This window comes from Pseudorca crassidens, chromosome 15, assembly GCF_039906515.1.
Source record: "Pseudorca crassidens isolate mPseCra1 chromosome 15, mPseCra1.hap1, whole genome shotgun sequence".
Lineage (NCBI taxonomy): Eukaryota > Metazoa > Chordata > Mammalia > Artiodactyla > Delphinidae > Pseudorca > Pseudorca crassidens.
Genome location: NC_090310.1, coordinates 42478318 through 42500503, shown reverse-complemented (window position 1 = coordinate 42500503; position 22186 = coordinate 42478318). Strand labels below are relative to the sequence as shown.

At 43.5% G+C, this 22186-nt stretch overlaps 1 protein-coding gene across 4 annotated transcripts in view; it reads right to left on the bottom strand.

The window, feature by feature from the left end:
* The window catches only part of KIZ (kizuna centrosomal protein), a 113724-nt gene extending 105887 nt beyond the window's left edge, over positions 1-7837 (bottom strand). For 2 of the 4 annotated variants that reach the window (XM_067707379.1, XM_067707381.1), the window contains exons 1-2: positions 7650-7833; positions 2032-2094 (exon numbers count right to left, since the gene is read on the bottom strand). In XM_067707379.1, the coding sequence (XP_067563480.1) occupies positions 2032-2094; positions 7650-7738 (152 nt within the window). In that variant the 5' untranslated portion in view covers positions 7739-7833. Of the gene's footprint in view, positions 1-2031; positions 2095-7649 lie in introns of all 4 variants that reach the window. The other 2 variants (XM_067707380.1, XM_067707382.1) reach the window with 2 other exon arrangements.
* Positions 7838-22186: the final 14349 nt, after the last annotated feature.

The following is a 22186-nucleotide window of genomic DNA, read 5'->3' as shown; positions in this document are numbered from 1 at the left end:
GTTAACCCAAAACTGGGGAAAGCAAGAGTGAGATGAGGGGAAAACATTCCGGCAGAGGAAACAGCATGTTGGAAAGCTCAGAGGCAATAAATAAGAGTAACAGTGAAACTGACAAAAAATGGTCATAAACGATAAATTATTGACGCTTACTCTGGGTCAGACCCTGCTTTAAGGCTCTATTAAGTTCTCATAACTATCTCCATCCCCATTTGACAGATGAAGAAACAGAGGCACAGAATACTGAAGTTACTGTCCCATGGTTGCCTGGCTACGTGCTGGCAAGGCTGAGACTAAACAGAGGCACCTGGCAAGAAAGTCTACCTGCTTCACTATACAAGACCTTGTCACGTTCCAGAAACCGAGGATTCAGTCCATGAAGAATTTTAGGGAGAGGCTGGCAAGAGATAGTAATGATGAAAACTAAACAGGGGCAGACAATAGAAGCTCTGGTATACCACCGCACCACCTCACCTCCTCCTGGCCTAGCTTTTCTTCCTGCAGCCACGGCTGCAGCAACCTGGCAGCACCTGCATCCGCCGCCCATGGTATCTTGCTTTCCCGGGGCTGCTTTTCTGAATTTGCAGCAGGGAAAGCCTGGAGGTGCGGAGGAGTTAACACCTCCTGAGATGGCCCTGACCAACGGGGGTCAGGAACCGAAAGGTAAAGAGCCCCCCTCTTCCTTCCCTTGAATGGACACTTGGGAGGAGCAGAGAGATGGAGCTGCAGGTGCCCACAGCAGTTACCAGCTCCTACTCCATTCTTCCCAGCCCTTTATGTGACCACTTCCTAAAATAAACGACCACCTACACACTAACACTTGTCTCAGACTCTGCCTTCTGGGGGAATCAGGTTGAGGCAGCCATGTTAGATGGTTTGGATTTTATCCTATGGGCAAAGAAAGCATATTTTTAGCAAACCATACCCTCTGTCTTCCAGGAAACAAGAGGCTGAGAGAGGGGAACAAATTCAGCCAGCCGAAGCTTGGTGAAGATTCCCACTGGTCTCTCATCTCACCCGGCCTACCACCATTATGCTGGGAAGCCACCTGGGAACAGGCTGTAGGAAGAGTCTATGCCCTGTCTTCTGTCCCTGTAGTCAGGGGCTAGAAAAATGGCAACTGCCACGATCCTCTCAGACTTAGGGCCTACTTCTCAGGCCACAGCACCCACAACACTGCTATTCCTTCCACTGTCTTGCTGACTCTCCCTGTCTCTTTTGGAGCCGCTAGAAACACATGGCTGTCTACTCTGGTAGCTTTGGAAGTATGGACACTAACCAAAGTGCAAGAATAATTTTGGAGATGAGGAAAAATGCACCTGATGGGTGCTTTGGTTTTAAAGTATTCTTGGTTTCTCTCTCTTCTGGATGAGATGTCTTCATTTCTCACTCGTACTGTGAAGTGGATACGTCACAAACTTAACTCTATCACAGCCAGAGAACTTTCCAATGAATAATATTGGAGGTTACACCATATATTTGGCTTAAGGATAAAGTTCAGTTTCCTTAAAATATAATTAAAATATTAAGAGTTTGCTCTTAATGTTAGAGTAAGTAACCTAAAAAGGATAATATGTATATTATCCACTGCTCAGAATAATTTTAACGGTCATTGTCATACACCCATGAACAAATGAGACACCACGTAACCCTGCCTACAACAGTTTGTTGAAAGGTCAGCTGTAATAATTATGACTCAATCATTCACAGATTCAATGTGTTTAAATTGTGACCAAAAAGATAAGTAAGACTATAATGTGTCTTATTCTTAAGCTTTTTAAGCAAAAGATTCCTGAAATAACACCAATATCAAATAATGAAAATACAATAATTTTTATCTTATACTTCCATCAAATTTATTCTTACACTTAATAGTGATTGTATTAAATTGCAGTGTTTACTTGAAACGATTACACGTTAGAAATAAGGAACGGCAACAGGACTACAACTATGGTATTTGTAACATATATTGATATTAGGGTTAAATTTTGATTAATTTAGGCAAATTGGTTTTAAAACTTTGTCATATCTTACCTGCATGTATCAGATTGATTATATTCATAGAGTTTCCCTTCCAGGTCCAATCTCTTCTTTTCACTATAATACAGAAAGAATGTATTTTATGAATAAATTACACTGATCGGTAACAGGCAGGCAGATTTAGAACATGATCTGTGAGAATGCTTCTCTGGTCTCTCTAAGAAGCAGAAAACGCCAGCTGCATTTGAAACTCAAGACACAAAAGTACTTAGCAGTCACTAGGGAAGTCTAAAAGGCAAAAAGGACACCAATATGAAGCAAAAAGAACAAGATTCTCAAAGTAAATGGGGAAACGTAGTGAGAAAAGGCTGGGAAGCAGGTTCATTCATTCAGCAAGAGTTATTTATTGAGTGCAGTGGTGAGCCAGGCTCTGCTCTAGGTGAAGACTGACCTGGTAAATGAGCCAACCAAGGTCCCTGCCCTCAGGCAGTGACATTCAAGGGGGAAGGGCAGACAATAAACAAGATAAATATGCAAAATACAACATGGCCAGCATCTCTGAGAACAATGGGGGTTCCACACACAAGGCTTCCATAAATCCATCCTGGACTGAAGGCTGGGGGCTCGCTCTGCTCTCAACCAGACAGGCCTGGGCAGGGCCATGTGGCTGAGTTAGGAAGAGATCTCTGAGAAGCAGACTTGGCCTTACTCACATTTGGGGGAGACCAGGTCCCCTGACACCACTACTTGAAACTGAAGGCATTTTCTTTTATAACTTGATAACATCGCCATGATTTGTCACTGACTGCTAGTCCCCAGAGGTACCGCCAGTAGAGACAGCTTGTGATGTTCAGGTAAGTGCTGGCAGGAAGCTAGAGGACAGAGCTGACATGCCCACCTGCACACCCAGCCTGGGCAAGAAGCAGGCGAACCTGGACAGCAGAAAAGGTGGCAGCAGCCAAAACCAAGGGGCTAGAGGGTAAAACTGCTGAACAGCAAGCCATCCCAGTCTCAAAAAGAGCCCCTGGAGGTTTAACCACAGATGGCTCTGCTCAAAGACCACCAAAGTACAAGCTTCAACTGAAGTCAAACTGGTAATCTAAGTTGACATTAATTAACCAAGGCTGAATGAGAAATCACATAATGTCTAAGAGAAAAATGCTAAAGAACAAAACAAAACAAAACAAAAGACTGTGAATCAAAGGAGTCCAGAGGAGGATGGGCGCTCAGGTTGGCCTCCTGAGGGAAAGGGTCGAGGCCACGTCCACTTGGGAGCCCTTAATTATTAGCTTCTTCAGTCGATTTTCTCCTATAAAAAAAACTCCAAAGTTACACTGTTAGCTATATTACAGGTTTAGTAAATTTTTCTGCTTACTGTAATCTAGAATGGAAACCACTATTTAACCAAAATTCTTTTAAAGGGACAATGGTGTCCAAAATCCAAACACCTAGTCTTTGCTTGGGGAACACAATCCATTCCTTGGTTGGGGTGTGCCTATGTTTAAACAAGAAAAAGATTACAGAATCACAAATTTTTAAATTAGTAGCTTCACACAGATCTTTACTTTCTCATTAAGAAGACTGGACTTGGAAGAGAAGTGAAGGAAACGTGGTATAACTGCTTCCCTGTTAGAAATATTTATTCCCCTTCTAAGGTTTCATGATCAATATGATAATGAAGAGTGATTGACTGGACAGTGTAAGCAATTTGCCATTAAATTATGGGGACAGAAAGACCCTTAAATGCAGTTGTGACCTTGCCCCTGATGTCATGATTCACTTCTGTGGTATTCCTGCCAAGAAAACATGATCACCGTCTGGTCATGAGGAACCATCAGACGGACCCAGCTTGAGGATCACCCTCTGGGATGAGAGCTTTATTCTATGAAACTGTCAGGAACACGAAAGACAGGGTAGGATGGAGGAATGGTTCCAGACTGGGATAGAATGGAGAGACATGGCAACACTGGTTCACAGGTGGGTCCTGGACCAGAAAAGAAAAAAGTGTTAGGACAGTTGGTGAACTGTGACTGGGGCCTGTGGATTGGTATATCAAAGTTAGTTTCCTGATTAGAAGGGTTATACAGTGATCATGTAAGGGACATCATATCTGCAATTCTCAAATGGTTCAAAGAAGTCTCATGCTTTCACATAGACAGGCAGAGAGACAAACAGAAAGGTAAAAAGAAATAAAATGTTAAGGAGTTGAGGAATCTGGTGAGGGGAATATTAGAGGTCTTTGTCCTATTCTTGCAACTTTTCTGTAAGCTTGAACTTTTTTCAAAATAATTTTAAAAATTTGCCCGTGACCTCGAACGAAAAAGGACCACCAGCTTTATGGGAATCCATCACCTCCCAAGCAGAAAGTTCTTTTCAATAATGAATGTAAAACTTCCGTGTTCCTGCTCTGTCTTCAGTACATACAGACATCCACTGGTCTTACTTCTCTACTGCGACCCTTCAAACACTGAAAAATCACAAACACCTCTTGGCCTTCTAATTCCAGGCAAAATGATGCTGATCTCATTAACTCTTCTTCACAGGCCCATTTTCTAAACACATCCAAGCTGCAGTGCCCCCGACACTGACTTTCATATCTATTTTAAATTCAAGACTTAAAATAAGATATTTACCCCAATAAAAAGCCAGAGAAAGGCTTATTGGGAAGATCATCTTAGAACTGCTGCATCTTTTTTTTTTTTTTTGGTACGTGGGCCTCTCACTGTTGTGGCCTCTCCACACAGGTTCTGGACGTGCAGGCTCAGCGGCCATGGCTCACGGGCCCAGCCACTCCGCGGCATGTGGGATCTTCCTGGACCGGGGCACAAACCCGTGTCCCCTGCATCGGCAGGTGGACTCTCAACCACTGCGCCACCAGGGAAGCCCGAACTGCTGCATCTTAAATCTCTATTTCAGAATCTTTAAACACCCAGCCCTGAGATGTGTATCCATAGGCCCCGGTTTCAATCACCTGCATCTCTGACCTGGACCTTTCAAAGTTTTACACAGCTGGGTGCTCCTTAAAGTATAGTCGCGGGGTTTAGTTTTCTCCTTGTAAGCTGCTTATTATTCTATTTTTGTCTCAATACCATCTTCAGCTTTACTCAACTAATATCTCAGCATCAATTTCTGGACTATTATGATATCTCACTCTGAATCAATATTGGCATTGAAAAAACTGGGGCTGGTTAATGGGCCTTTTCAAGGGATGTTTTTATATAATTGTAAGAGTCGATTCCACTTTCATGTTGCTACCATGCTTGTGGCACTGAACATACTGTAACAAGTCACTCCATCAGGCTGTTTTAGATTCAGTGACTGGCTTTTGCCATGATGCAGAGAAAACACTGTATACAAAAAGGAAACAATTCAGAATATAAAATTACATCTATGTGTGAGTACGGCTAAGACAATTTGGGTTAGAAATACACCACTTACAAGGGGAGGGCCCAGTTATTAGACCAGCTAACACTGCAATAACCCACCTCTAAGAAGACTAAGAAAGGGCAAGTTGTTTTTCTCTACCATTCCCAGGACATTTTCAGACTGACAAATCAGCTGTGACTACCCGGGGTTGCAGCCTTTGAAATGACTCTAGAGTTTTAAGGAGATAAAGGTCCTTATGGTCACGGGGATTGGTCAAACAAACAAACAGGTACATACAAATACTCAGATGGGATACAGATGATAATATTCATTGCTTGCTGCTTTGCAAAACTAACAGCTTTAGACTTTTTTTTTACTTTAAGGCTCATTGCTCTACTAGAGAAAAAAAAGCTGTGGCCTTACTTTACATAGTATTCAAGGCCCCTCATTTCTGGTGACAAAGGCAGGTCAGGGGAGCTGAATGACCAGCTCAAGGTCACACAACTGTTGGTGGACTAGAACCTAGGTTTCCACAGCTGTCCTGCAGTTTTCTTTGTATCCGAAGTGATTTGCCTCTGTACTTATTAACTACGCATTAGAGTTAGTTATGGACTTTTTTTTTTTTTTGCAGTACGCGGGCCTCTCACCGTTGTGGCCTCTCCCGTCGCGGAGCACAGGCTCCGGACGCGCAGGCTCAGTGGCCATGGCTTGCGGGCCCAGCCACTCCGCGGCACGTAGGATCTTCCCAGACCACGGCACGAACCCTAGTCCCCTGGATCGGCAGGTGGACTCTCAACCACTGCGTCACCAGGGAAGCCCTAGTTATGGACTTTTAAAATGAAAAATGAATACACACAGTAACAAATTTGTACTGACTTAAAAATGAAACAAACCTCCAAAGGCAGAACCATGAATAGGCTGTAAAATTTGACTCAAATTCCTTATATAATTTCAACAGCCTCACCTCGCTTAACAGTGAAAGCATTACGTGTTAGACATAAAGTGAGTAATAATCATTACACAGAAATTATACCATAAGGACTATAAACAGCCAGATGTTCCTAGCACAGGAAGCAAAAATGATAACTCACAATTAGTTTTTTTTAAAAAATGCCATTTGAACCAGTAACATTTTAAAATTAGAACTTGGGTTAAGAAATGCAAATAACTAAAGGCCTGGGGTAACTAAGCCACTTTTTTAACAGAACACAGAGCACTGTAAGTGTACCAAAGCACAGAGCACTATCTTGTCTCTTAATGAAGGCACTGCAGGAAGTGATTTTTTTTTTAAGTTGGAGGTGAGGTGAGTGGGTGCGTGAGTAGTGGTATGTCAGAAAGAAAACAGGATGCAGAAAAGGATTCAGGGGTAAATACAGTGAGAATGATTAAGGAGGCCTCTTGTAGATGCTCTATAAATATTAAACAAGAATTAACTCTAGCATAGGTTGAACATAATTCCTTTTCAAAACCAGTAAGTTCTGCCTTTACCTTCCATGTAATTATTGTCATTTTAGAATCATCACACACACAGCTCTCTTCACTAAAATGATTTTGTAACTTTTAACACTCATTAAACGTTTTGTTTATCAAGAGATCCAAAAATCTATTTCCTTTCTTGTCAACTAATGAGATTTCCAACTCCAATTAATTTAGCAACTGAATAATAATTTCAACAGCCTATCTTTTATGTAGTTATTTATAGGAAATTGCTTTATAATTTTCTCTCTTTATGTGATCAAGCTGTTCTTCAGTGGTTCTCATCTTTCATGTCTTAATCAAGGTATCATGAACCCTCTGAAAGCTGGGCTTCTCCCGCTGGAAATGTCATCCCTTCGCTGGAGATCTGGCCCCACAAAAAAGCCTCCTTCATTTAAACAGGGCACACGTTTGACAAACACACACACTCTCCCGCCTGCGTTCCTGGACCTGTCATCACTGATGCAGCGCAGCTGTCAGGGTGGCATGAGAATGTGAAGAGCCGGGGAGGGGGCGTGTGGAAGGGGACCAGAGAAATTCACGGGCTGGATTGAGAGTGACAGGCAGGAGACTCCCGCTCTCACTTCTGGGCACATTCAGTGACACGGCCGCACGCTCCCGCGGGATACTGCCCATAAGGAGGTGACTCTGGTAAACTCCGTCCTCCAGGCCCCTCCGGGAGCTCGAGGCGGGGGGGGCGGGGGGCGTCGCAGGACTGGACCCGGGCCCAGGGGAACCGCGGGTGGGGGCAGCAGAAAGGAACAGGGGGCAGGGCTCCGGCGGACCCTTGGGCCGGCCGACTCCCCGCCCCCGCCCCGGGTAGGCCGTACCTGTCCCGCAGCCCGTGCTGGAGGCGGCCCAGCCTTTCGTAGTAGTCGGGGCTCGCCAGGGGCGCGGACGGCGCGGAGGCCCGGTGCATTCCGCCGCCGCAGCCACTCCTCACAGCCTCCGGGCGGGCGAGGCCCGAGTTGTCCGAAGCAACGGCCCCACCATGCACCGCGGGTAGACGCTGCGCCCCGACGCCGCACGGGTGGGGCGGGGCGCCGTGGAGGGGCGGGGGCACGGCGCCGTGAGGGGTGGGGCAACTTCCTGGGGTCGTGGCGCCATGGAGGAGCGGGGAGGAGGCGGGGCAGACGGCTAGGAGGGGCGGGGCGCCGTGGGAGAGGGCGGGGTGCCCGCCGGCGAAGAAGAGGCGGCGTTGCGACTCAGTGCCCAGGCCTCTTTGCTTCGAGGCTGGTGTCTTCCTCTACCCCAACCGTTCGGAGTTCTCGTGGGAGAGACCCTGGCCCTCCTTCGGGCGGGTTCCTTCTCTGAAGGCCAGGTCTGAAGCCGACCCCGTGATCCCCATCCCCTAGGTAGAGGATGGAGGCTGGGCGGGAGTAATCACCTGATCATTTTTGTCTTTGGCATCAAACTGCTTTAACTTTACCAGGTGAATTCTCTCCTTCCTTCCCTTCTTACCAGTATTTGCTGAGTGCTGGGCACAGTGCTGTTTGTTTTCCTACCAGCGCTTAAAAGCAAAACAAAACACGAAAAAGACAAAATCCTCAGTCCTAAGCAGCTATGCTCAACCCTGACAGTAGACCCCGTTAGCTGAAAGCCCGTGCTGACCCTGAGGCTGTGGCTAAGGCTGCAGATCACATTGCTGGCTGGTGAAGAGGGGGAAGTTGCCAGCAAGTTGCTTGCAAAGCTGACATTTGTGCAGACAGAGCTCAGTGGACAAACGCCCTGTACAATACTTCATCAGGGACTCTGGAGCCCGCTGCCTGAGCTCCAATCCGTTCTTCCACTGCCCAGCTGTGTGACCACATACAAATCACCCTCTTTACCCCCAGGGTTCCTCGTATGTAAAACTGGGAGGCTGTTACTACAGGACCCACCTATGTCGTTTCTATAATGATGAGATTCATTAATGTGTGTAAGTGTTTATAAGGGGTCCCAGCACATAGGAAGAAGCATCAGTTTTTATCATCATCATCATCACCAACTTGGGGGAAAAGCTTTCTGAAGAACCATAACTGTATTCTGAAACCCACAGGGCAGGAAAAAAGAAACTATAGAATTTCTTTAGTCTCTTATTCTTCCCTTCTTTTGTTTTTTCTTTGTCATTAATTTCACTTACTTGTGTGCTAGGTGTGACAAACTAGGAAATAGATCATCAGCAAGAGAGATGGGCCATTCAAAGGTCTGCAGTGTAAAATGATGATGTTACTCAGCCTTCTCTTCACATTTGCTAGGTCCAGGGCAAGAGGATGAATGGAGACCCTCATGCCATCTGTCAAAATATTAAACAATTAAAAATCAAGATGACAAATTGTAGATAAAATATGGTCCCTCCTACCTTGACCAATGTGCCTTCATAAAAGGGGAGAATTCATACAGGGGAATTTAGTTTTCTGACTCCTTACCCAGCCTTACCAGCCCCCACCCCAGTATCCCCCTCCCCATACCAGTCCACAAGTCCTAGCTCTGTCCTCATCCCCACCTCAGCCTCCTCTTGGCCACTTCTCAGGCTGAAGGGTAAGCACACCAGTGACGGTCATCCTAGCAAGAAGGACCCAGGAAAGAGGTCTTTAAAGGCCTTGGAAAGGAGCTTAGGCCCCTTTGACCAGGGGATGTCCAGGTGATGGACACCTGGAGTGTGTCCTAGAAGAACATGTGTGTGTGTGTGTGTGTGTGTGTGTGTGTGTGTGTGTGTGTGTGTGTGACCTCCAGGCAGGCATGTCCCCTGGCGCTGGGGCCTCCTCACCTTGTATGGAGTGGCATGGCCAGACAAAGTCCAGAACAGGCTCTGTAATGTATAGAAGCCCAGGTAGGGCCTCTTGCCTGAATCTAAGGGTAGTACTGATGTTACTTTTATTTAGTTGTTATGTCACATTATACCAAGTTGATCCCATGGTAGTGAGCAAAGGTTTGCTTACTGATCTTAGTGCAAACAATATTTTACTACAACCCTGGCCAAAAAAATGCATGTATGGTGATATTTTATTTAGGACCATCCCTACCCATATTAGTTTTTTAAGGAAAAAAATCTCCAATTAATATAACTAATTATATTCAGCAAATACACAGAGTAAGCAGATAAGCCAGTCATTTAGCATCCAAAATTTTTATTCGGCCATTTTAGGAGAGTCTAAAATTAAATATAATTAAGCAGTAAATAGATAATTCAAAATAATTATAATTTGCATTCTTTGGTTGATTTATTAATGACATATGACAATCTAGATGCAGGATCCATTTATTAACAGTAACACCTAGCAAATTAAATGAATATTTCTAGAGTATTTATGCTAAAATTATGCGTTCTCAATGGTGACAGACTTTTAATAAATTCAGAGTTCTTCACTTTGAATATTTAATTTGCTGGTGCACTCTCCTTTAACATTGTTCTTAAATTGCCTTATATTAGCAGAGCTGATTTCTGTAAGCAGTTCTGCTTTCAGCTCACCTGGACCACAGGCCATCAAGTCTTCCTAGATGGGCCAGGTTTCTTTTAAGCCAAAGAATGTCTTAGCTGGAAGTTAGTTAAGGAATGTAGCCTCACTCTCGTATTTTTTAGAGGAGGAAAAGAGTTCAGGGCAGACAAGGGACTTGGCTAAGGTCATACAACCGATCATTTGTGTAATATTAATGAGCCTAGTTCCAAAGATAGGTCCCTAACAGCCCCATTAAGCAAACAGCAAGAAAAGCCAATGTTTCATCCCGGTACTCATATGGATCTTAGGGTGACCCCTATGAAGTTGCTGTTTTTGTAGCTCTAGAACAGTTGAATTAGTGGACGGAAAATTGATTTTGGAAACATGTTGAAATTAGCATTTTACAAAAATGTGAACACCTGCAATTTAAAGATTAAATTCTGTGTATATGAGTCAATAACTGCTTGGATATTATATTAGTTTCCTAGGGCTGCCATGATAGAGTACCACAAACCGGGTGGCTTAAACAACAGAAATTTATTGTCTCATAGCTCTGGAGGTCAAAAGTCTGAGATCAATGTGTTGGCAGGATTGGTTCCTTCTGAGAGCAGTGAGGGAGACTCTACTGCATGCCTCTCCTCTAGCTTCTGGTGGCTTGCTGGCCATCTTTTGCAGTCCTAGGCTTAGTAGATGCCTCACTCAATCCCAGCCTTTATCTTCACATGGCATTCCTCCTGTGTGCATGTATGTCTCCAGATTTCCCCTTTTATAAGGATACCAGTCATATTGGATTAGGGGTCCACCTTCCTCCAGTATGACCTCATCTTAACTAATTAGATCTGCAATGACCCTGCTTCCAACGAAGGTCACATTCTGAGGTACTGGGAGTTAGGACTTCAATATATGAATTGGGGGAGTTTGTGGGGGCTACACAATTCAACCTATAACAGACATGAACACGGGAAAGTATTTCATTTTGCAATTACTACACAGTTTGTAGGTAGATCTGACTCAAAAGGAGAAGGTGGGGGAAAGGCCGTGACATCACATGGATGTGTGTATGTAGCCCCACCCACCACTGAGCGTCTACACTAAGGTAAGCATTTACTGCCGCATTTAAACCCCATGAGTCCTCTGAGGGCCCTGCAAGTTTAAGCAACTGGCCTAAGATCACACTGCCAGTGTGTTCTTGGCCAGTTAGTGGTAGTGTTGGAATTCAAACAGACTTTTTCCAATTCCCAAGTCCATCCTTTCTTAGCCTCCATTCTATATGGCCTTGAAACTCATCATTTGATAGTTACTGATATTTTTTATTTTCCTTGTATGAGATGTGTAAACATATATACTGTGTGACCCAGAAGGGTTTTTACATATACATAGTTCATTGTTGGGGGAAATAGTATCCCTTGACCTAGGAATGCTTTTTTTCTACATGCTGTGATACAACATTTTGTGTTCACCATTCTGTTAATTTTCCTCCTTGGCCCTTGGAAAGACTACATTTTTAGCAGTGAGATGGGTCTGTTTGACCCAGGCTGGGCAATGAAATGTGAACAGAAGTGATGCAGCCACTTCCAGACCTGGCCCCTGAACATCCTGTACTGTCTTCCCCACTTTTCATTAGGTGGCCAGCTGGATGCAGAGGACCCAGTGGAGAACTCTGAGGCCCTGGAAGAAGAGTGAATGGCTGTAAAGAGTACGGGACTGTAACTTGGGCAAGAAATAAACCTTTATTGTGTTGAGTCACTGATCTTTTGGAGTTGTTCGTTTCAGCAGCTAACATTACTTATCCTGAGCAATACACAAGCATTCCATGCAAGAATTACACAAATGCATCAAACTATCTTTTTGCAACATTCTCAATGAGGATATATATGACTATCCAGATGGTCAAGGAGACTGCAAACCTGGAGCTCTGAGATTCAGAGTCAAAGTCTGAGGAGAGAGGCCTAGATAGCAAAGGCAAAGCTATAGTGAAGAAACGTCTAGAGCACCTCTGTCCACTGGAACCTTCAGCAATGATAGAAATGTTCTACTCTGTGCTGTCCAGTATGGTAGCCACAAGCCACATGTGACTGTTGAGCACTTTAATGTAGCTACCGCAACCCTGGAATTGAATTTTAAATTTCATTTTATTTTAACTTGTTAAAATTACAATTGTAGAGGACATGTATCTACTGACTCCTGTGTTGAACAGTGAAGCTCTAGAGATAAAGTAGAAAGATGGTTAAGCATGGTGAGAGAGAGGAAGAGGTCATGAGTCACCAGGAAGTGGAAAGCAGGAGCTAGAAGGTGAGATACCATCATTGGTGGGAGGTTATAGTGATCAGGAGGACAGGTGTGATTGTTAATTTTACGTGTAAACTTGCTTAGGCCATGGTGCCCAGTTGTTTGGTCACATACCAGTCTAGAAGTTGCTGTGAAGGTATTTTTTAGATTTCAATCACTAGAGTTTGAGTAAAGCAGATTGCTCTGCATAATGTGGGTGGGCCTCATCAAATCAGTTGAAGGCCTTCAGAGAAAAGACTGAAGTCCCCAGAAGAAAAAGGAATTCTGCCTCCAAACTGCCAGTGTTCAGACTCCAGACAGCAGCATCATCTCTCACTGAAATGTCCAGCCTGCAGACCTGCCCAATGGACTTGACTCTTGCTGATCCCCACAACGGCATAGGCCAATTCCTTATAATAAATCAATCTCTCTCTCTCTGTCCAGATACAGATTTAGGTGTACCTTGGAGATATCATGGGTTCCGTTCCAGACAACCTCAATAAAGCAAATATTGCAGTAAGATGAGTCACACAAATTTTCTGGTTTCCCAGTGAATATAAAAGTTATGTTTACACTGTACTGCAGTCTATTAAGTGTGCAATAGCCTTATGTCTAAAAAAAATACATACCTTAATTAAAAATATCTTATTGCCAAAAAGAGTGCTAACCCTCATCTGAGCCTTCAGTGAGTCATAATTTTTTGAAATAGCAACATGTAAGAACACTGATCACAGATCACCATAACAAATATAATAATTTAAAAGTTTGAAATATTGAGAGAATTACCAAAATGTGACACAGAGACATGAAGTGAGCAAGTACTATTGGAAAAATGGCACCGATGGACTTGCTCAGGGCAGGGTTGCCACAAACCTTCAATTTGCAAAAAACTCAGTATCTGTGAAGTGCAATAAAGTGAAGCACAGAACAATGAGGTATGTCTGTATATCTATCTATCTATCTATCTATCTATCTATCTATCTATCTATCTATCTATCTATCTATCATACTGTTTCTGTTTCTCTGGAGAAGCCTGACTAATTAATACAGGAAGGCAAGAGGTTACTAAGAGCATTTTGCTCTAAGGCATTTGTAATAGCTAATTTAAAACAATAAGAATAGGGTGCAAATTCCAATAAATAAAGTGAAAACAGAGATTTCCTCATATGACTTCATATCATGTAAACCAACAATTAACGTGTAGATCTCTAAAATATGCGAGATATATGAAAGCTAAATAACAGCTGAAAAATAGAATAACAGAGTCATTGAATGGCTCTGCTAGAGATCTGGTTCTTAAAGGAGATGGGCTCGCTCTGCCCCACAGCTTCCATGTGCCCATGATTTTCCTGTAGCCCTTGAATTTGTGCTTCCGTGAGGTCTCCAGGATTCTCCCATTATTGAATGGAATCCTCAGAGGCATTAGACTTAGAGCACCAAATCCTACACTCTTCTCCCTGCAGGACTGGGTGGTGGCTTGGTTCCACCTGGCCAGGTATGTCCCAGATCCCTGGGTGCAGGAGCAGCAGCCCTGCAGCCTTGTAGGTGTTGACGTCACGTGTGAACAATCTGAATGCTGAGATTCTCCTCAAAAATCATTTGGTGGATTTCATAATTGTTTGCCTCTTGCATGCACTTCTCATCAGGGTTCAACAAGTACTCCTAACTACAAGGATTGGAAACAAAGGGATGCTCTAGACCTGCTCTTAAAACTCACAGGCGCGTTGAAACCAAAGGGTTTTGCATAATAAATACCATTGAATTTGGTGGCTGTGTTTGTGTTTACCAGGTGACAGGGCACCGGACGTAGAACTTCTACTTTTCACATTGTCTACAATTATCCACGGCATGTGTCTTTGTAGAAATGTTGGCTTCAGTCATCCCTGGGGTACCTGGATGGTGACTGCCACACAGAACACCCTCCCGGAGTCAATAAACACTTGCCATGTGTCCTAGAGAAGAGGTAGAATACAGAGGCTGAGGATTCAGGCTCGGGTCCCCTTCTGCGTGGTATACTACCACTTCCTCTTGCAAGCTGTGTGACCTTGGGCAGATTACTTAACCTTGCTGTGCCTCAAATGCCTCATCTGCAAAATGGTGATGGTAATAGTACCTTCCTCTTAGGCTTGTTGAGAGGATTAAATGTGGTAGTCTGTGTGATGCACGTAGAATCATGTCTGGTAGAGTTAGCCCTCAATAAATATAAGCTGGTGTCACTTCTTAGAAGGCAAGAACAATATCCCTTTGGGAGATGGGGAGAGTCATCAGAGGTAAAGGCCCACGTTCTGCTTTGGACTATTTGTCTCTATCTCTCTAGCTCTCAAAGCCATTTCCCAAGCTTCCTCTCCATCTTTATCAACCCTGCTGGCTCTGCACTCACACGCCAACTCAGAGGGGTCCAGTCACCTGAACTCATGGCTGATGACACAGCAGGTGACATTCAGCTGGGAACCTCAACCCGAGATTCAGTTTCATTCTTTTGTGTCTAACCTGGATATAGGAGGGATCCCAGCCCATCACCCCTCAGGAGTAGAAATCCAGGCCACGGAAGGGAGTGCCCAGCACCACGTTGTCCGAAGACCACATGCTTGGGAATCAGAAGACCTGAATTCAAATCCCAACTCTGCCTTATACCAGCTGTGTGGCTCTGAGCACATTTCTTAACATCTTAAATGCTTCATTTTTCTCATTTCTAAACTCAGAGTAACAAATTTTTATTTATGGAGTTATTGTGAGGTATGAAGGAGGTAACATTTGAGAAGCTCTTAGCACAAGCCTGGCCGTAGAAAACATTCATTGAGCAAGTGGTTCCCACACCTCCCTGAGGACAAGGAACGCTCCTAATTTCCTAGGACTTTTCAGTGTAACCAAAGGGGAATGGCAACAAGTTCATTTTGTTATTGGGGGTGTGCGTGTGCACATGCATCAATAAATAGCATCAAATAGTTCATATTAATGGAGGCTCTTCCTAGCTCTTTACATGTACTATCCCCATTTTCCAGATGAGGAGTTTGGGGCACATCAAGGTTAAACAATCCAGCCAAGACCACACAGCTCACAAGAGTGGGCATGGTGTTATAACCCCCACCAGACAACACAGAGTCCAAACCCTCCATCTTCTCCAGCTTCTCACCATGACAACTGTTTTTTGGCGCAGGGAAACTTAGGGACGAGAGGCCACGTCCTGTCCAGGGTGGGCCACTGCAGCTGGAGCGGAAGCTGGAATGGGTCTGTGGAGGTCTGACAGACACCACTTCTCCCCAGGGTGGACTTTTTTGGGTTGGACTCAATTGGAATCTTTTCAGCTCTTTAAATAATGCACCGTGAGTATTTTAAAGCCATGGTTCGTTACCACAACTCAACTGTAAGTCTTCCGCAGAGAGAAAGACGCATCTATTCCTTTGGCGTTCTTCAGCTCAGCTCTGGGACTAGAACCCAGCCCAGAGGACCACTCCAAGATACTGGCTGATAGGACAATGTAGCCATTAAAAAAAATTAAGGTATATTAGCACAAGGAACTATATTCAATATCCTGTGATAAACCATAATGAAAAAGAATATAAGAAAAGAATGTATATAGGTGTATAACTGAGTCACTTTGCTGTACAACAGAGACTGGCACATTGTAAATCAACTATACTTCAATAAAAAAATAGTAATAAAAAAGAAAAAGAAACCCAAAGCAACCAAAAAACTTGAGGTATATTTCACAGTTCATAAAATTCACCCTTTTAAATGGTACAGTTTGGTGGTTTTTAGTATATCCACAAAGTTGTGCAACCATCACAACTATCTAATTCTAGAACATTTTATCACCCTCCAAAGAAACTCTCTACCCGTTAGCAGTCACTCTCCCTTCCTATGGGCACCCCTGGTCCCTGGCTACCACCAATCTACTTTCTGTCTCTGTGGATTTGCCTGTGGAAATCTTATATGAATACAATTACACGATATGTAGCATTGTGTCTGAAGAAGACATTATTTTCTCCGTATGTTAGGATGGTCAGTGTGGAAGCTGACTTCTACGGTGGCCCCTGTATTAGCTGCTCCAGCTCTCATAACAAAGTTCCACAGACTCAGTGGCTTAAAGAACAGAAATTTCTTTTCTCACAGTTCTGGAGCCTAGAAGAGATCAAGGTTTAGGCAGGGCTGGTTTCTTCTGAAACCTGTCTCCTTGGCTTGCAGAGACGCCATGGTCTCCCTGTGTCTTTGCATGGTTTTCCCTCTGTGCACGTCTGTGTTCCAATCTCCCTTTTTATAAGGACACCCGTCATTTTGGATTAGCCCCACCCATCATAGTGACCTCATTTTACCTCAGTCACCTCTTTAAGGGGCCTGTCTCCAAATATAGTCACATTCTGAGGTACCGGGGATTAAGGCTTTAACATATGAGTTTTGGGGGACACAACTCAGCCCATGACAGCCCTCCGTGTTCCTTTCCATCAGGAATTCATGCTCATGTGCAGTCCCTTCCCATTGAATCAGGGCTAACATGTGTGATGGTGTGTGACATCCAAAGATGGCTCACTGTGAAGTAAACCAGCCACTATATTGTGAGGAAGCCCAAGCTGTCCTGAAGAAGGGCCACTGGAGGGTAACTGGGCCCCCCGTCGAACTGCCAGTGTCACCTTACCACCATGTGAGGGAGTGGAAATGGGTCCTCCAGCCCTGTCCCCACTCCTGATGACTGCAGCTCTAGCCAACATCTGACTGCAACCTCGTGAGAGACCTCCAGAGAGAATGGGCTGGCCAAGCTGCTCTTGAATTCTGACCCACAGAACCATGAGATAATAAATGGTCCTTTTAATTTTAAGTCACTAAGTTTTGGGCTGATTTGTTATGCAGCATTAGATAACTGATACAGCTGAGGCAGAATGGTACTTGTTAAAGAAGTCAGTGATTATTATATACCCACTGTCTTTCAGCCGTAGGATCATTTGTGGGAGTCATCTTCAAGCCTCACAAGAGCTCTGTAAAGTGTATATTATTATCACAGTTTCATTGAGGCTTGTGGTTAAGGAACTTACTGAGGATTTAAATCTATGTGCTTTCTACTACATCCCTGGATCCCTACTGTAGGATAGCCTCACCCGGGACTGGATTGGGTCCACAGTGAACTACTTGCTAGCAGTTAGCAGCAACAGGACTGACCCAAAATGTGTCTCCTACTTACCTTGGGATTCTACTTGGGAAAAATCATCCTTCTGCATTTAATATTTCTTTCTCTTTTTTTCCCTCATATATTTCTTTCCTTTCTATTTTCCTGTGTGTGTGTATCTATGTGTGCCTGTGCTTGTATTTCAGTGTCTTCAAACAAAAATGATTTACTGTTTCTCATGAACCTATGGGCTGGATGGGCTCAGCCAGGTGACCTGGATTACATATTAGCCTGCATTCAACCAGGAGCTCAGCTGAGGCTGGAAAAATGTCCATGGGCGCTTCACCCTTATACCTGGGCCTTGGTAAAGCAATTGGCTGGACCTCTGTCCACATGGTCCTGCATCATTCAATGGTCTGGCTTCTTTCTACAGTAGCTGGCTGCTGAGAAAGCTCTCATATATTTCATTATTTACTTATAAAGCAATACATCATGCAAAATTCTGTGGAAAAGATATACAGTAAAAATATCCCTCTAATCACTGCCACCAGCTTCCAGCTTCTTTTTCTGGTGTGCAACCAGTTACCATTTTCTTATGTAACTTTTCTGAGTGATTCTGAGCACATATATAAGTCTATGTCCATATGTATATGAATATCTCTACATTTCTTTTTTACTGAAGTATAGTTGATTTATAATGCTGTATCAGTTTCAGATGTACAGCAAAGTGATTCAGTTATACATATAAATGTATATATATTCTTTATCAGATTCTTTTCTATTATAGGTTATTGCAAGATATTGAATATAGTTCCTTGTGCTATACAGTAGGTCCTTGTTGTTTATCTATTTTATATATATTAGTGTGTATCTGTTGATCCCAAACTCATAATTGATCCCTCCCTTCCCCCCCATTAACCTTTGATAACCATAAGAGTGTTTTCTGTGTCTGTGAGTCTATTTTGCTTTGTAAATAAACTCATCTGTATCATTTTTTTATATTCCACATATAAGTGATATCATATGACATTTGTCTTTCTCTGTCAGACTTACTTCACTTAGTATGATAATCTCTAGGTCCATCCATGCTGTTGTAAATGGCATTCTTTCATTCTTTTTTATGGCTAAGTAATATTCCATTGTGTATATGTATCACATCTTCTTTATGCATTCATATGTCGATGGACATTTAGGGTGCTTCCATGTCTTGGCTACTGTAAATAGTGCTTCTATGAACACTGGAATGCATGTATCTTTTTGAATTAGAGTTTTTGTCTTTTTCAGATATATGCCCAGGAGTGGGATTGCTGGATCATATGGTAGCTCTACTTTTTTTTTTTAACTTTTTAAACTTAATTAATTAATTTTGGGCTGCATTGGGTCTTCGTCGCTGCACGTGGGCTTTCTCTAGTTGTGGCAAGCGGGGGCTGGCTACTCTTTGTTGTGGTGCGTGGGCTTCTCATTGCAGTGGCTTCTCTTGTTGTGGAGCACAGGCTCTAGGCACGTGGGCTTCAGTAGTTGTGGCTTGTGGGCTCAGTAGTGGTGGCACACGGGCTTAGTTGCTCCACGGCATGTGGGATCTTCCTCGACCAGGGCTCAAACCCGTGTCCCCTGCATTGGCAGGTGGATTCTTAACCACTGTGCCACCAGGGAAGTCATGGTAGCTCTACTTTTACTTTTTAAGGAAACTCCATACTATTCTACATCTACATTTCTATATCTATAACTATTGTATCACTTAAAATATACATGGTAATATTCTTTACACATTTCCACACCTTGTGTTATGCTTAACCTATCTTAGAGATCTTTCTGTATCAGTATATGTAGGACTATAACTCTGCCTCATTCTATATGCAGCAATATAGTGTTTCATTTTATGGATATCACATGAAGCAGTTTAATCAGTCCTCTCTTGATGGACTTGTTTTTATTTTGTACACTATGATATTGACAGTGGTGTCATTTAATGCAGTAACTTCTATTTACTTTCTAAAAATTGACTTAATAATGTCATTGGGATAGGCATCTTTCTGGTACAACAGAGCGCCACCCCACTATAGAACTGCTAATGGGTCAAAATGCATGCGTGTGCCATGCATATGGAAACATGCTTCAGGAGAGGCTGCTGACACCTACCTCTGCGCTTTTAAAAACTTGTATCATTAAGTCATACGTCCAGATGTGCTCCCCTCTTTAAGCCCCCTCTCCCCAGTTTTCACTAGATTTTTTAACACCCCATACCACTACTATTCCATTATCTTAGAGAAAATTTCCCTCCTCGGCTTCAGTGATATGACCTGAACCCCTACTTCAATCGTTAGCTGTTGTAACCACATACAATCAGACCCATACTTGGTAATACCAGCCTTAGGAGACAGGCATGGCGGAATCAGTGCTGCCTTGTTGGTGTCCAGGTATACACTGCTTGATATCAGGTCATCATTGTTTCAAGTGTATTACTCCATATCCAGTAGGACTAGAGGATGTACTCTAGAGCCAGAAGACCTGGGTTCTAACTCTAGTTCTGCTTCTACTTAGCTTCATCATTTGTCAAATGACCTGTCTTGGTTCCATTCCCAAAAGCAGATCTCAAGACAAGGTTTTGGGGCACAAGTAGTTTATTTAGGAGTTGACCCCAGGAAGTGGTTGAGAAAGAGAGGATGTGACACAGGGGAGGGAAGGAGGCAGATATAGGTACTTTAATTAGCATGTTATCACTGTGGGCAAGTGTGGCTCAATTCAACGGAGCCTGTAAGGGACTGTATAGAATAGAACGAAATCATCCTGATGGCGGGATGGAGAGTTGCCCCTGGGATGTTAGCTGCCTAGTGTTTCCAATCTTCCATGGACCAGAGAACACCCTCAGGCAGAGAGAGGCAGGATGTCTTTGGCTGGAGAGAAACCATGAAGGTATCATCCAGGCTGGATCAAGGGGAAATGGACTCTGACAGACTCTGCTATGTTTAGAAACAGCATATACATTAGCTAAGAACCTAGCCTTTGGCTCCTTAATGGAAAGTACTTCCTGATAGGTGAATAAGTAAGGACTTTCCGAGCACTTACTCTGGGCCTAAAGGGTGCTTAGCATTTGGGGGCATGAAAGAAGTTTTCATAGAGAGCCTAGAACATGAGGCAGGCACTGAATGTGTGCCCTTTAACACACATGAGACCATCAATCTTAAGATAGTGTGGCAAGTTAAGCATTATTATCCTGAGGCTCAGAGAGGTTGACTCTCCTGTTCAAGGTCCTACAGCCAACAGAGAAATAGAGATCCACCCATGGCTATCTACATGACAAATGTCCTCTCATCTGGCTAAAGCTGTGTCTGACCTCTGGTTTCTACTGCCTTGTGGAGAACTAATAAGTGAGCTTTATTAAGGTTGTAGGATAAAAGATCAATATACAAAAACAACTGTATTTTTATATGCCAGCAACAAACAATAGGAAATCAAAATTTAAAAAAATACCTTTTATAATAAAAATATGAAATACTTAGGGAAAATCTGACAAAAGATGTGAAAGTTCTATGCACTGAAGACTGTGTATATTGCTGAGAGACATTAAAGAAGATCTAAATTAATGAAGAGAAATATGGATCAGGAGGTTCAATGTTGTTAAGATGTCAATTCTCCCCAAATTGATCTATAGATTCAGTGGAATCTCAATCACAATCCCAGTAGGCTTTTTTTGTAGAAATTGATAAGCTGATTCTAAAATTCATATGGTAATGCAAAGGACCTAGAATAGCCCAAATAACTCTAAAAAAGAAAGTTGGAGAAGTAAGTCTGATTTCAAGACTTATTACAAGGCTATAATAATCCACTACTCTGCTCAGCAGGAAACTGTTCAACTGCCCTGCATGATTCGGATTGAAGAAATTGGGGGATGCACAGAAGCTGGACAATGGGTGGGATTGGGCATGAACCGGTCTCATCCAGGCAATCACACCTCCAGCATTCCTGAAAGAGTCAAATGGGATGATGTCTGCAAAAGCAGTTTCATGAAGAAAAATAGTCAAATGAATGGAAGGAATTCATTTTTCTAATTTCTGGTGGGTCCATTCAAGAAAACGTTCGTGTTTTATTTTTTTTTTTTTGCAAGCTCCCACGTACTCTTTTTTTTTTTTTTTTTTTTTTTTTTGCGGTACGCGGCCCTCTCACTGTCGCGGCCTCTCCCGTCGCGGAGCACAGGCTCCGGACGCGCAGGCCCAGCGGCCATGGCTCACGGGCCCAGCCGCTCCGCGGCATGTGGGATCCTCCCAGACCAGGGCACGAATCCGTGTCCCCTGCATCGGCAAGCGGACTCTCAACCACTAAGCCACCAGGGAAGCCCCTCCCACGTACTCTTGATCCTCCTTCTGCATTTCGGAAGTAGTCAATTGGCTAGTCCACCAGTCCACGCTGTTGGGATCATTTCAGGTTATGCTGAAGTCTCCAGTTTTAAAATCAAACCTTCGGATTTGATTTTCAGCAGGCAGTTGCCAATGGCCCACTCTAACTAGACAGAGCACCTGGGACAGAAAGCCATGTCTCAGTCTGTACAACAATTGTCCCTATTATTGCAGAACATAGGTAGGCA